This window comes from Mesoplodon densirostris, chromosome 8 (genome assembly GCF_025265405.1).
Source record: "Mesoplodon densirostris isolate mMesDen1 chromosome 8, mMesDen1 primary haplotype, whole genome shotgun sequence".
NCBI lineage: Eukaryota > Metazoa > Chordata > Mammalia > Artiodactyla > Ziphiidae > Mesoplodon > Mesoplodon densirostris.
This window is the reverse complement of record NC_082668.1, coordinates 3,318,973-3,333,906: the sequence shown is the minus strand read 5'-3', so window position 1 is coordinate 3,333,906 and position 14,934 is coordinate 3,318,973. Positions and strand designations below refer to the sequence as shown.

At 44.7% G+C, this 14,934-nt stretch overlaps 1 protein-coding gene across 30 annotated transcripts in view; it reads left to right on the top strand.

The window, feature by feature from the left end:
• Positions 1–14,934, top strand: part of LRRFIP1 (LRR binding FLII interacting protein 1) — a 144,041-nt gene that overhangs the window by 94,592 nt on the left and 34,515 nt on the right. For 6 of the 30 annotated variants that reach the window (XM_060107209.1, XM_060107192.1, XM_060107186.1 and 3 more), the window contains 3 exons: positions 6,772–6,816; positions 7,964–8,029; positions 12,934–13,023. The exons of 11 other annotated variants lie outside the window; for them this stretch is intronic. In XM_060107209.1, coding sequence (XP_059963192.1) covers positions 6,772–6,816; positions 7,964–8,029; positions 12,934–13,023 — 201 coding nt within the window. Of the gene's footprint in view, positions 1–808; positions 869–6,484; positions 6,584–6,771; positions 6,817–7,963; positions 8,030–12,933; positions 13,024–14,934 lie in introns of those variants that run through there. 13 more of the 30 variants (XM_060107198.1, XM_060107196.1, XM_060107202.1 and 10 more) reach the window with 5 other exon arrangements.

The window sequence follows — 14,934 nt, the reverse complement described above, 5'->3', positions numbered from 1 at the left end:
GGCAGCTCTTATCTTGAATCAGCAGAAATTTCCTTATAGATGAATGAGAGCAGTTCTAGAGCCCGAGCTTAGGCTGGGAATCGGGAAGAGAAGGGAGACAAGCCTATGCTTAACTGAATCGTTCTCTTTTTTTCTGGAGAACAAAGTATGAAATCATGAAATATGTGCTCAGATTTCACTTTGAAAAATAAAGTAGGAGGACTGGATGAATGAAAAACTGATAGAGAGGATATACTGCCATGATAGACATTTTTTCCATGATGAACATTTGCATCTATAAATTGAGTAGAAGCTCTCTCTGAATCTTCTGAATACAGTTTCATGATGAGCCGTGGTTTTTAAGGACTTCACGCTGAACCAAGAACTCAAGACAAATTGACTCAGGTGGAGGTCATCAGCCCACGTTGCCTGGCATCCAGGCTCCTCACAGGCTGGGATTCCCGCATCATCAGCACAAAACTAGAACCAAAAACTGCCAAGGAAAGCAAGGGCACCCAGGCCCGTGCGCCTCACTCTATGGGGACTTGGCATTTCCTCCCGTCCCCTAGTGAGTGCCCCATAGTCGCCGGTGACACCAAGAGGGTGATGTGATCCGCCTACGGGGCTGGTTTCTCCTGAGGCGCAGTCGAGCAGATCAGGAGCGTGGAGGCAGCGGGGGGCCTGCCGGGATGTGTGCTACCCTGGCCTTGTCCATCCGCTCGACTCCAGAAACTCACTTCATACCCGGCGAATTCTTCCCTGCTCGTCTGTACCTGTGTCTGCATTTGTATACTGATGTCCGTTTTTCTCCTTTTCTTCGCTGAAACAGACAAATGGTTATGATGGAGAATTATATGGATCACAGGCCCTGAATAGAAGATCTGGCAGGGTTAGTAAATTTGCATGACACAAAATTCAAACAGGTTGCTGCAAAGCTTTTTTAAAATATCGCTAAATTTAGCTTCTTTGGTTCTTTCCTGTGTTATAGTAGTTGTGTGTGTGTGTGTGTGCATGATAGAATGAAAACTAATGTTTTTCAGTTGGTTGTTTTTTTAGACTGTTCGTCTTCTAACATTCTAAGTGTTAAGGTAACAGATGGACATTGAAAGGAATCTCTTAGGTATTAAAAGGTCGAATTAAGTACTAGCTCCGTCATTATTTTATTGCCCTGGGTGTATGTGTGTAATGTGCATATGAAGTGTATTCCACTCTCAAATATACTTAAGTTCAACATTTCCACTGTTGTCCACCTCTCTCATTGGTAATTTCAAAGACACATACCCTAGAGCCTGTGTTTTGCTGAACAGTGATGCTCGCAGTGCTCACAGCTCCAGGGTAGGAAGTGGAAGAGGAGCTGAGGGATGCTGTCCCAGGGGAGAGAGGAGAAGAAATGAACCAATAGCAGGGCAGTCAGGAAGAAGTGGGGGAGGTCTCAGGGTTTCCTAAGGAAGTCATTGGGGATTTCAGGTGGTTAAACCAGATACATTTTAATTCAGTTTCCTGACCTGCTGCAGATCTCTTATACATTAAATTATCTAAAATCTTCCTGTTCCTGCATTTGCTTCATTTATTTTCTTGTAGTCATAAATTTATTACTAGCTGTATAAAACAGTATTTCTTTTCATTTGCCTTAATTATATTAAGCAATATCATATATACATTTAAATTATATTTTCAGGTTTCAAAGGGGTAACGGGACACCCTCTTAGCGTTCTGAAACTGGCCAGTCAGGTTTTACCTTCTCGTTCCTATTAAAGATTGCATACACTTCTGTTTCAGCTAAGCTTTTCTCATTCCAAACTAAAAAATCCTCCCAGTTTAAAGGCTGTGTCTTCCTCTTTATGTTGCCTTTTGCACTGACAGCCTTTGGACTTTCTCAAGCTCTGTTACGTTTTTCTTTAAGGTAATACAGCACTCCGGGGACAGAAGCAAGCAACATCCTTTCCGTTCTTACAGGATGTTGACAGTTTTGCTTCCTGTGCTCAGCAGCCCTGAGGGCTGTTTAGTGCTGGCTTTATAGGACAGGAGCTCTGATGGCTTCCCACTGCTTGTTGGGGTTAAATTGACTACGTTAGTAACTTTTCACCCTAAATGCATAGTTTCACCAGATTGATCACAAAGAATCACAGTTCAGAGTTGGAAGTTACTTTAGAAGTTCTTTAGTCCAACTTCTACCCAATATTACATTCTTCTCTAGAGCATCCCAAACATGTAGTTGCCAGCATGTTTGTGACCATACAAGGTGGCATCAAGCTTTATGTTGTACATATATCCATATATTTTAATCTTTGATTTTTATGTTGAAATGGTAGAAGTGTGCCTTACGATTTAGTTAAGATTAAGTAATGCCTCTAGAAATCAGATGCAAAAGAACTTGATTATAAAACTGTTCACCACAGAGTGAAATTGGATATAAAATTGATTTAATAAATAATCGAGAAATACTACATTGGCCAAAAAGTTCGTTCGGGTTACAAAAAACCCAAACAAACTTTTCGGCCAACCCAATACAATGATTGAAGGACCAAGTAACGTACTTCTAATGTAGCATCTTATATAGGAGCAGAAAACTCCAGGAACAGTGTAAGGATGGGCTTGGAGAAAAATTGGATGGGAATGAGAAATTTCATAGACGTCAGAAGTACCAGTCTGTGGGCAGGAACAAGATGCCCAGACTGATGATGTTTGTTTCCTCCCTGGAGCTTCAGGGCTGAGCTGTAGCCCTCAGACGTGCTGGGCTGAGGAAAGAGTGAAAATTGTGCAATAAATGGAATTTTAGTTACCTAAGAAGAGATGTCATATGGAAAGTCTAGACTAAGGTTATAGATGGTCCATCATGAGATTTAGCAAGGAATTACAGATAATAATAGCTAAATTTAAATATAAATAGTTAAATAATGATAATAGTTAAATCACACAACCTCACTGAGATATAAACACTGAAAAGTAAAACACAGCTTAGAACCCCTAGTGGTTAAGAGTTTCTGCTGTAGTAGCGGGTATCAGTTCTCTAGCTGCCTCTGCATTCCTGGAATACTAATACTGGTTTGGTTGTGTCATTCCATATTTGCCTTTTGACCGGGACAGGTGGTGCTTTGGGGAGAGTAAGGAAGTGCTCATCACTTACCTTGTCTTCTTTGCTGCTCAGAATTCCAGCTACAGCGGTGACAGCAGATTCTCTACTTTGTCATCATCCAGAGAGGACACCTTGGTTGGTTTCCATTTAAATCTTTCACATCCTCTCTGCAGAAACTACAGGTTTTGTAGCATGCAATCCTATATGTGTAAATTCTACTCTCTTTTCTCTTTGAGTGTCTATTTTATGAAGTTTCATTTGGATAACTGTTAAAGTCCATTTTGGGGTGGTAATTAACACGATATATTTAATTCGGATTTAGCCCATTCTCTTGCATTTGAATTCAGATTCAAATGTTTGAATACAAATTGTGGTGTTGGGTTAGGTACGGTGAAAGAAAGTATGTGGCTGTTTAGTAGTTGGAATTAATCAAAAGGGAAAGAAGAAAGCCCTGAAATTTTTTCCTTGAGAATTCTTGAAAGCAGAATTACTTTGCAGGGTACATGCATATTTGGGGCAATTTCACAAGGATGGAATAGACTTGGAATGAAAATCAAATCAAATCCAAACGTCCACACAATAACATTCCTTCCCATACTTTAAGAACATACACCAATCTTGATAGGCAAATATTTCTCAATTATTTAAGAGCCCTAATAGGTAAGGCTTGTTTATCCTGCCTCGGTGAGATTTGTATTCACTCAGCAAATATTAGGGAACTAGTTCAGGTAGGGAAGTCACAGAGACAAGCAGGTGAATTAGATCCTCCGGAAGCATTTACTTCTAAAACAGAATACAGACCCCCTCCCCGTCCCCCGCCCCTCGCACTAGTACAGAAACTGATTTTGCCAGGAAGTGTCATAACAAAGAATGTCAACTGAATCTTAAAGAATACGTAGGGGAAAAGAAAGAATAAATAGAAACTAACCAGGTAGAGCCACGGTAGTCTCACCCTAGTCCTCCCTTCGTCCTCACCCCTGTCGTGCCTCAGCCCCGCCCCCAACTTTCTACTCCTGCTGCGTGGGGAGGGCGGAAGGGGGCGTTCCAGACACTGCTGCAGCTTCTCCGTCTCCCCATCAGCTTGCCCACGCCCCAAACTCCCACCGCTGCCCCCCATAATAATAAATACACCAACCCTGCCTTCCCCTAGTATGTGAACTCTGGCTGAATATAAGATCTGGTAAGCACCAAAGGATTGGCGGGTTTTGACACCTTGAGTTTTTTGTGTATTGTGTGCATTTTCTTAATTCAGCGGGAGATTTTGCTTTTGAAAAGAGCACTTCGTCATTCAGAAAACTTTACTTCCAAGTGTAGATACTTTCTGTAAAATAGAACATGGTGTTAGTTATCTAATACTTGGATGTGAATTTATTCACCAAAATTAATTGACAACATGGCTTCTACCCAGGGCATTCTCCCAACCACTGGAACAAGTTTCAGGGTTTGTGTTAAAATATTAGAAACTTCCTCCCTGCCCACCCCAGGATTCCGCTTGCCTGCCCCTCAGGTCATTCTGGTGCACCTGATCCAAGGCATAGGAACGACAGGCACAAGTTACGGGGTCTCGAAAGGACGGGGAAGTGTCTTAGGGTGCCACCAAGTTACCTGAGCAGAGCTACTTCATCCCCTTTAAAGGGCTGCCCTGGGTTTGTGTGATCAGTAGAATACTGCTGACATGGAAATCTGAAACAGCTAGCCTCCTCTTCAAGGGTCTTTTAATGTGGATAGAACATTTTATTTGGGGAAACCGCTAATTTATATAGTAGTATTCCCCAGAAATCTTGTATAGACTGTTGGTCTCAGAAATGTACCACTGAATCTATCATGTCTTCTGTGAATACTGAACACATGTGCATTGTGTAAATACCTAACCAAGCCCGAGATCATCTCCAATGAAATATTTTATTACGTAGAATTGAGGTTACTATCTCTGCAAATTCCTGATTTTGAGTTTTTCCCACCAAACTGTAAAAATTAGAATTTGCATTAGAAAGACCTTCAAAACCCCACTGACCTTGCTATCAATTCAAATTAATGCAACCTGTTTTTGCCTATGTGTAGACTCACAAGTCCTAATTTAGTCCCAGGTAATAGTTTGGTCAGTTAACTGGACTGTCTTTATTTCCTTCCCCTCATTCTCTCTTCCCGGCAAGTGCATGTCCTTTACCGATCTTGTTGCAGAAGTCAGTTTCGTGTGAATTGATGATGCCTTTGAGATGAAATAAAGCTGTGAGCCTTTTTCCCCTCCCGCCCGTTTTCTCTGATTACAGGGACTTTGCCGCTCCGACTTCGGGCTTCTCAGTCGTGGCCTTGCTCCCAAACCCCCGGCTGCCCAGAATGGAAACCGGGTCTGTCCTCATTTTCACATCATTCTTCCCTCTTCTTTCCTTCTGTTGTCACTTGAATTGCTGATTAAATGGACGTGGATACTTAAGCCTTTCCCATGTGAAGTCCAAAGAGCAAAGCTTAGTAGATGTTTCAATTGGCTTGACTAACTGGCTAAGACTTTTCTCATCCTTTTAAAGCAAATCCAAAATAATTTAAGACCTTACAATTTTTTTAAAAAAGGAGTTTAGGGAAAAGGAGGCTCTATTAAATGTATATTTCAAAATCTCAAGTCCAAAAAATTGGTCTCTTGGGTCTCTCCTCCTTTTCCAGCAATTGTTCCCCATTTGGGGTTTCCTTTGTTTTTTAAAAACACATTTTTCTCCTGTAAATGTATCCAGGAAGCAATTTGGAAGGCTTTTGTGCATAATCTTAACTCCTCCGTCTTGGAAAGTGGGGAGAACAGCGTTATTTCTCTGGCTCGCTCTCCGCTGTGTTTCCTGTTTGTACAAGGCCATCCCCGAGGTGCTTGGCCTTTTTAGCTCCAGGTATAGGAGTCCTGTTCTCGTAGGTGGAGGTTGGAGGCCGAGCTCCAAGAACACATCACGTTATGGAGGTTGAACTGCCATCTCCCTGCACTGTCGTGTCTCTTGCGTTGCTGAGTGATTCATCCCTGTTCCTGCATGTTCCCTGACCAGCTTGTGCGCCCCCTGCCCTGGGCTCTCCGTGGCCTCTGCCAGTAAACAGGTTATGATGCTCTTCGGAGGTGAGGCTCAGGTCACACCAGCGAGCTGCCCTTGTGTTCCAGCACACCCTGCACAGGCTCCGTCTCTGTTCGGGTGTGGGTTCCCCTGTGCCAGAGACGTGCCAGCCCTGGGCAGCTGAAGCCCCCCTACAGCTCCTGTGTATCTTGGAGGCTGTTGCTGGGATCCTCTGATAGAAGCAAACAGGCTCTTCCTGCCCCACTGTTGCTGTGGGGAAGTCTGTGTATTAACACCCCCAAGTGCTTTCCTCACCTGGGATTTTGAGTCGTGGGTTTGGGCTCTTGTTGGTGTCGTTGACATTGTCACCATTCTATCTCGCTCCCTGACCCTTTCTTCTAGGAATGCCTGAAAAGAGATGCCCGAAAGTAGCCGTATTTCAGAGGTTCTGGGGAAGTTCACTATTTTTAAAGTTAAAAATCATCTCATGTTTATTTTTCTTGTAAGTGTGGGTTTCTATCTATCAGAGGTATTGAAGGCATGGTGCCTTTGTGGACTTCTTTCCCTTCTAACAGCCGTACAATAACTTGGCTGTCATGATCACCAAAAGCATCATGATTACCTTATCACTATTATTTGTTGCTGTTTTTTCAAGGGTTTAAAAACCTGCCATTTGCTTTCATCCTCCAGCCCTCCTGTATGTACGGCGCTGCCCGGCCGGCTGGGAGTTACCGGGTGCGTGTGCTTCCCACAACCCCTTGCCCGCTCCTGCCCCCTCCGCCCATCACCCCCCGACTCCGCCTAACCGCCCCCCCCGCCCCTCAGCGCGCATGCGCGCCCCTCCCCCACCAAACACCTGCTCTGAGTGCGGTGGACTTACCTGTTTGCAGCCCTTCTGGGGGTGAATTACCCCTTTCTGTGGAGTTTACACTTGGCAGCCCCCTTTGGCCAGATCTGGGGTTTATTTCTCCCGACAGTTGACAATAGCTGGGGAAGACACGTGTTTGTATAGGATTGTTAGCAGGAATAAAGTATTGGCAACATTTACTTAATCTATTGGCAAAAAAGAAAGATAGCTTTTGATTGCTTTGGTAACCTTAACAGATACTACTCCATTATGTTATATTATCTTGGAAATTTCCAGTTTTAAGTACCAGGTACTTATGCCCTGCAGGAAACTTAAGTATTCAAAGTAGCTATACTCTTATTGTTAATAACTTTCTGAATTTCCATCAGATTGCACACTTATGAATTAGATGTATAACTGGTCCAGCAAACCCGCTGTGTCCTCAAGGAGAAATAGGGAAAATTAAAGTTCCATTCATGGTATTATAAGCTCCTGTTTACCCTCATTTACCCTTAGTGATTAATTACATAGGATTTTCAAGTTAATGAAATGTTCTATTCTCTAGTTAGCAATTCTTAAAGAATTATAAAACAATTGAGCTATAATCAACATGCTCTTTTTATTACAAAGTCACTTCATATTGGAGTAACTTTCTAAGCATCAACTATGAGGATGCCATGAGAAAATTCAGGATATTTGAACTATCTGCTCGTTTTAAATCTAGATTAACAAGTTTTTACTTAGCAAGGAATATTTTTCAGAGTCATAGATTTAAAGGAGATTTCATTGCATGCCAGTTGGTTGACAGCAACTAAAACTTCTCTCACTTGTACTTTTGCACGACCCTGTTTTTTTGCTGCACAGTCTTTGCCTGTGGAGGTGGTTTTGAGCCTTTCCTGCATGTCTTCCATTGTGACGTTTTTCAGGACGTGTTCCTGGCATGTGTCACTCTTCCTTAGCTTACATTTCAGTGTTTCCTGGGTGACGATGGAGAGAGGAAAGGTGTCCTGTCCTGACAGTCTGTTTTCGTCACAGGCGTCTGTGTCGGATGAGAGCAGTCTCGGTGGGGCTCGGCGGAGCAGTGCCTGCGGTTCCCACGCTGTAAGGCACTTTCTGTGTTTCCCGAGCTTTCTGCTGCATGACCCTGGGGTGACTCTCTCAGCACAGCTTCAGCCCTGGGAGATAACTAACCAGCGTTATAGGGAGGAAACAGTGTCTCATCCCAGTTTTCCATGATAATAAGGGTCATGGATAACGTAAGTCATATAGCCTTTGGTGGTTAGTTTAATGTCCTCACTCATCAGTTTATGTTGAGGTCAAAGGGAGAATTCATCTTAATTGAGTTTCATCTGCTCTTTGCCTGCAACAAGGGATGAAGTGATCTTATAATAATAAAAGGAGTCAAAGAGTCAAAAGGGAATTCAACAGGCCACAAATTATTCTCACCTCTGGATGATCGAGGAAGATGAACAAATTTAAGGACTAGAATATTACACATAAGGAATTTCCTTTTTTTATTTTGTTGTCTTTTCACCTCTTTGAAGGATTTGAAGTGATAGGGTTTCTCAATAAAGGTGTAGTAGTTGTACAAGAAATACTTGTTGAATGAAAAAGATGAGTGAATGAATGAAGGATAAAGGTAAACAAAATGGGATCAGCCCATGGAAGTGAGGAAACTGATTGACCTGTCCTGAGGATCAGTTGAAACTGGGCATTGGACCCAATCAGCCCTCCCCAGGGGCAGATGCTTCTGCATCCTGAGGCTCCTGCACAAATCCTAGAAAGATGCATCCACGCCCCACATGAACTATGATGGCTTAAGAAATACTTGAAAGTGCTTTTATAATTTTGCTTTTGGAAGTAATTGACTACTTAATTAATTGGCTAAATGATCCAGCTTTATGATATATTATATTTCTCCAGTCATGAATATTCAGGAATTCTTATGAAGTAAGCCAGGGTAGCCTACAGTTTTCTTCAGAATGTAGTTTTTATAAATGTTAATTATAATAATTGATGTAACATGAGTTTAAAAAATTTTTATTGGGGTATAGTTGATTTACAGTGTTGTGTTAGTTTTAGGTGTACAGCAAAGTGAATCAGTTATACATATGTCCACTCTTTTTTAGATTCTTTTCCCATATAGGCCATTACAGAGTATTGAGCAGAGTTCTCTGTGCTGTACAGTAGGTCCATATTAGTTATCCGTCTTATACGTAGTGGTGTGTATGTGTCAGTCCCACGTAGCAGGAGTTTTTGTTGACATCTAATTAAACACTTGCATTGAACAATTTTATATTGCATAAAATTTTAATGCCATTGAACCCGCTATATTAAATCTTTTTCCAAGTTCTTAAATATTTTTGTAGGCCCTTAAAAATCTCATAAACCATACCTAATGGATGAGATAGTTCAGGCCTATAGGACGGGTAAAATGCAACTAACTGATTTTCTTTTATCAGTAACAGGCAGCAGCCTAATTCTTTAAGAGAATGGATCTTCCCAGGCACCAAAGCAGAACTTCTAATGTCTGGCGGGATGTACGTCCCATAGATTCTCTTTAAGTGTTGCCTCTGTAGCTGGACTTTTTCAAGTAGCTGATTCCTGACCTTCGGGGCACTGTGACTGGCATCGCTGATTGCTCTTTTGTGTAGCAGTTATTTGGTGCTTTAAACCCTCCTGTAGGAACTGCCTGGGAGGTATGGCTTTAGGGAGTTAGGAAGTAAAAGGTCTTCTTGTCCCGACAGCAGAATGCCTAAAATAGGGCTCACGTCCCTGGTCTCACACCAGCCTGAAGAAATAAAAGAGAATCAAAAGATATTTTTTTTTCTGCACCTAACACTGCACTCTCTTGCAAAAGGAGCACAGCATGCGTTTGCTGGATTAAACGGGACAAATTGAACCCCAGGATAAAATCCCTCAGAAGAGATCTCTGGGCCATCAGCTGTGTGCCAGCCACAGATCAGCAGGCCTGGTGGGAGGGAAGGTTCACTGACCTCTCATCCTTTCCCATCTCCACCCCACCCCCAGCCCTCAGGATAGCCCTGCAAGGGGATGCGGAGTTCCCCACGCCCAGGAAGGCTGTCTCCCCAGGCTCTCTATGCAGCTAGGAGCTGTGGCCGCTGACAAATAACACCTACAAAAATGTGAGGACACTGCGCCTTGGGGGTCCCTCCTGTCCTGACTTGTAGTACTGTGAGCTGAGTCCAGGCTGACCCCAGGCCTGCCCAAGACAGTCCTGAGCCCACTTTCAAAGACTTGTCCCCATCTCCATTCTCCCAAGAAATTAGCCTCAGACACAGTATGTGTTTACAATTAAAGGACTAATTACAATTACAGTTAAATGATTAAATGACTGGTTCTTGAAAGTAGAACGGTTTTGCTTCAAAACCTCTCTATTCGGTACCTTCCTTACCATTAGTAAGCTGTGTGCATGTTGTAGGAAGGACTCTTGGCCGTGTGTGACGTGACCTCCTTAGTTCTGACCCTCTGGGAAGCGGTCATCACCACCGATGCCAGTTGGTCCAGGAGCCGTGAAAGTTGCTTCTAGCAGAAAGTGACAGCTTGAGAAAAGCCCAGCTTGTATTCTCTTGCATAATCCTCAGAACCTGTGTGGTCAGCGTCTCTACTTCATGACATAGATGACAAGATATGTAGCTTTCGCAAGGTCTCATGGCCGATAAGAGACGGACCCTGGACTCAGATCTTGCTATTGAATAACTTACTTCAGCCCACATTAGCCACGCTGACTCCAGAGTATGGGTGACTTCAAAGGTGCCACATGGACCACAGTGACACAGACTTCACACTTATCCTTTTCCGCATGATCAAATCAGATCGGATGATTTTGAGACTCAGGAGTTGGGGAAACTTGGGTCAGAGATAAACCGTATTAACAACAATCTGTCATATCTCAGCACCATAAACCAGGACTCGAATGACAGGATACACTAGGATTTGTCTACAGGAGGAAGTTTTCCTCTCTCTTGTATCAGCAAACCGGAAGGCAAAATACTTCTGCTTTAAAGTGCTGACGTTAGGTGTTTTCCTTTATTTTGAACAATAAAGCTAAAAGGTGAGCCTAGTAATGCTGGTAGATTTCTTGTATGTGCCATACACGACAGTGATTCTTACAGTGTATGTACAGCTGTATTACCTGTGCATCTGAAATAGCATCTTACACCTAAGTGTAAATACACAATAAATATTTATCCAACATAGGAATGAGTCCAGGCAAGATGGGTCTGGGGAATTCGCTCATCTTGACCAAGGCTATTTACAGCCTAAACTTGAAATGGTTCATTCAACAAGTATTGCTCAAGTACCTACTGTGTGCCAGGCCTCTCTGGTCGCTGGGGATTCAGCAGGGAACAAAATAGACACAGACTCTGCCCTGGGGAATTCCTCTCTGGTGGATAAACAGGCAAACTGAGATGGTATTTACGATAAGGATCTAGAGCACCCCTGAAGGTTTGTGGCCCCGTATAATCTGCAGTAGGAATGGTGCCTGCGGGTCTCCAGGGGGCCTGGGGGCAGGGAGAGGACAGTCCGCACAGGCCTCGAAGACCAGCTTCTCAGTCGCTGGTGCCTGAAGTTTTGTGGCCCCGTATAACCTGCAGTAGGAATGGTGCCTGCGGGTCTCCAGGGGGCCTGGGGGCAGGGAGAGGACAGTCCGCACAGGCCTCGAAGACCAGCTTCTCAGTCTGCCAGTGCCTGTGGTCCTAAATGGTGTTCGAGTTCCGCCTCCCCTCCCGCCCTCCCCCCGCCCTGCCTTGTTCAAGAGGAAGGTAAGATTTTCTTTTTAAGGTCTCATGAAGTGCTTTTATTTTATGATATTCTTCAGATAGGTACATACTTTTTAAAACATCTTTATTGGAGTATAATTGCTTTACAATGTGGTGTTAGATTCTGCTGTATAGCAAAGTGACTTGTAGTGAGGTGGATGGACTTAGAGTCTATCATACAGAGTGAAGTAACTCAGAAAGAGAAAAACAAGTACCATATGCTAACACATATGTATGGAATGTAAAAAAAATGGTTCTGAAGAACCTAGGGGCAGGACAGGAATAAAGACGCAGACGTAGAGAATGGACTTGAGGACACGGGGCAGGCTTAAGGGGAAGCTGGGACGAAGTGAGAGAGAGGCATGGACATATATATACTACCAAACGTAAAATAGATAGCTAGTGGGAAGCAGCCGCATAGCACAGGGAGATCAGCTCGGTGCTTTGTGACCACCTAGAGGGGTGGGATAGGGAGGGTGGGAGGGCGGGGATAAGGGGTATATGTACACATATAGGAAGGTAAGATTTTGTTGTTATTGTTAAACTGAAAATGCATTTAGGGCTATCACAAATGTGAATACAAATCAAAGTTAAGAGGGCATAGCCTCCAGCTACACGAGTTGCTGGTGTTTTCCTTTACTAGAAGAGAGAAAGTTTAGGTAGATGGGTAGACAGACAGATGTACACGCAGGCCACCAGATAGAAGGTCCTGTGGCACTTTAAAAAGCCTTGCCTGATTTCGTATTAACCCTAAATCTTATTTTGTATTCACTTGCAAAGATAGTAGAGAAGCAAACTTTTGCATTTTGCCCCGAAGCCAGCCCCGCTTGTCTGGCTCTTCAGTTTCTGTGCCGGCAGGCAGCTCAACGTTCTCAAGACCTGTCTCTTCCACATCGTGGAGGCTTTTCTGCGCCGAAACTAGGTGTCCTCCACACCCCAGCTGAACAGATGCTCTGTGTTACTTTCTTCCTACTAACCAAGAAATCTGTGTTCTTTTGATAGTGTGATTAAGTTTTGTGTTCTGAGTGGCCACATGTCGATGCTGGGAAGACACAGCCTCCTTTCCCAGGGCCGGCCAGCGGCCGCACTAACCTCTCCTTCCTTTCTGGGCTGCGCCTGGCTGGCCTCACAGCTAACCGGAGCCTTTGTCTCGTGGCCTCCGTCCTCCTTGCATCTTCGCTGACCTGTTCCTTTGTTTCCGTCTGCGTGTCCCGCGGCCAGCTGGGTGGGCAGCCCTCGGAGCACAGCGGCCACTTCAAGTCCAGCTCCCGCAGCTCCTCGAGAGGCAGCTCGGCGCGGGCCAGCCCAGTGGTGAGTGGGCCTCTCGCCCTTGCTGCCGTCCACTTCCTCCCTTCCCTGCCCCCCCCCCCGGACCCTTCACTCCTCTGTCCCGTAAGAAGACCCCCTGCACCTGCAAACGCCTGAACCGGGAGAAAGTAGGAAGGCTTTCCATGATTTATTTCAGGTCTAAGCAAAAGCAGGATTGGGGAAGATGCTTCCAAATTTAGAAAATGACTATTCAGTGAGCTGAGAATTGCACTGCTCAGTTTGCAAAGGACCATCTAGGAAGCTGCTGACAGCGCTGAAGAGATGGCGGTCTCACTGGGAGATGGGAACTTTGCGCAGTGCGGGAGAAATGTAGCCATGTGCCTGGATGCGTTTTTTTATGATTTAAAAATTTGAAGGCTCTTTTTGTATCTGTCGCAGTTAACTTATCTTTTTTTAATTGGGGTGTAGTTGATTTACAGTGTTGTCTTAGTTTTAGATGTACAGCACAGTGAATCAGTTATACATACACATGTATCCACTCTTTCTTAGATTCTTTTTCCATATAGGCCATTACAGAGTATTGAGAAGAGTTCCCTGTGCTACACAGTAGGTCCTTATTAGTTAGCTGTTTCATATATAGTAGTGTGTGGATGTCAGTCCCAATCTCCCAGTTTACCCCTCCTTCCCCCGCTCCCCGCTTTCCCCCCTGGTAACCATAAGTTTGTTTTCTACATCTGTGACTCGATTTCTGTTTTGTAAGTAAGTCCATTTGTACCATTAGATTGAAGGGTTCACTTTTAAACATTTTGTTTGGAACGTTACCTGTTACTGGAGCCCAACAGTTTTTAGGATAAAGCGTCGGCCTGCGAGTGCCACAGCGTCCCTAGCTCTGTTCCATCCCCCACTGTCCTGTTGGTCCTTTGTTCAGTGCCTGTGAAACAAACGACAGAGCTGCTCTCCTGTTTGTCACCCGGCCTGAGATGACCCAAGTTCTGCTTCAGAAAGCAAGGGGTCCTGCTACCTAGCCTCCATCATTTAAGTCTCATTATTGTGTGGTTTTCCCATGGTCTTTGGTATTTTGGACAGTTTCACTGCATCTGATGCTTTGTATGAGGCAACTGTATTGTTCTCTTGACCATAAGGGATTGGCAGGGCACATCTGCCCGGGGGACATTTGGGAAGGGGGGCTGAAACAGTGACCAGGGAAGGACGTCCAGTGGACAGGGGCTGGGCTGTGTGCCGAGCGGTGTGCATGCCAGCCCTGCACCACGGGGGCTGCCACACCAAGGGCCAGGACCCCTCCTGTTAGACCCTGGGCAGAAGGCGGCGAAGACGGGCAAAGTTGAACTTGGAGCTTGACTGTGGTTTGTAACTCACTCACACAACACCACAGTTAGACGCCTCGATGTCTAAACTTCAGGAAGTGTTCCTGGTCATCAGAGAAGAGGCCGTGGGGCTGAGTCGCCCACCTGCACACGTGCACCCATGGGGTGCTGCTGATTTGTTTTTGAAATTAGATGCAGCCTTTTAAAGCCAGGAGGCTTCACACCAAATGCAGACATCTGCTTCTTCTGGCGACGCAAACAGAGGGATGGATCCCTTTTGCAGACTGAGCCCGTGTTGCTGAATCGGGGGCCTCGGTCCCCCCACGCCTGCCCTGCTTTCCCTGACTCCAAGGCCAAGACCAGAGCCATTCGTCACTGGGCTTGCCCTGATGCTTTCCTGCTAGTAGAGAAACGTTCTCTCCGCCATTTACACATCGTGGGTGAGAAAACAAAAGATAGATGAGGCAGGCAAGTATTAGAACAGGAGAGCCTGTTTCTCTGTGGAATTGAGAGCTGCCCCCCTCGCCCCCCAGCAATGAGGGGAATAGGAGAAGCCGCTTCCTGACCGCGCTCAGGTGGGGCAGGAAACGTGGGGTGATGGACACCCCACAAAGTCCACTGCTTACTG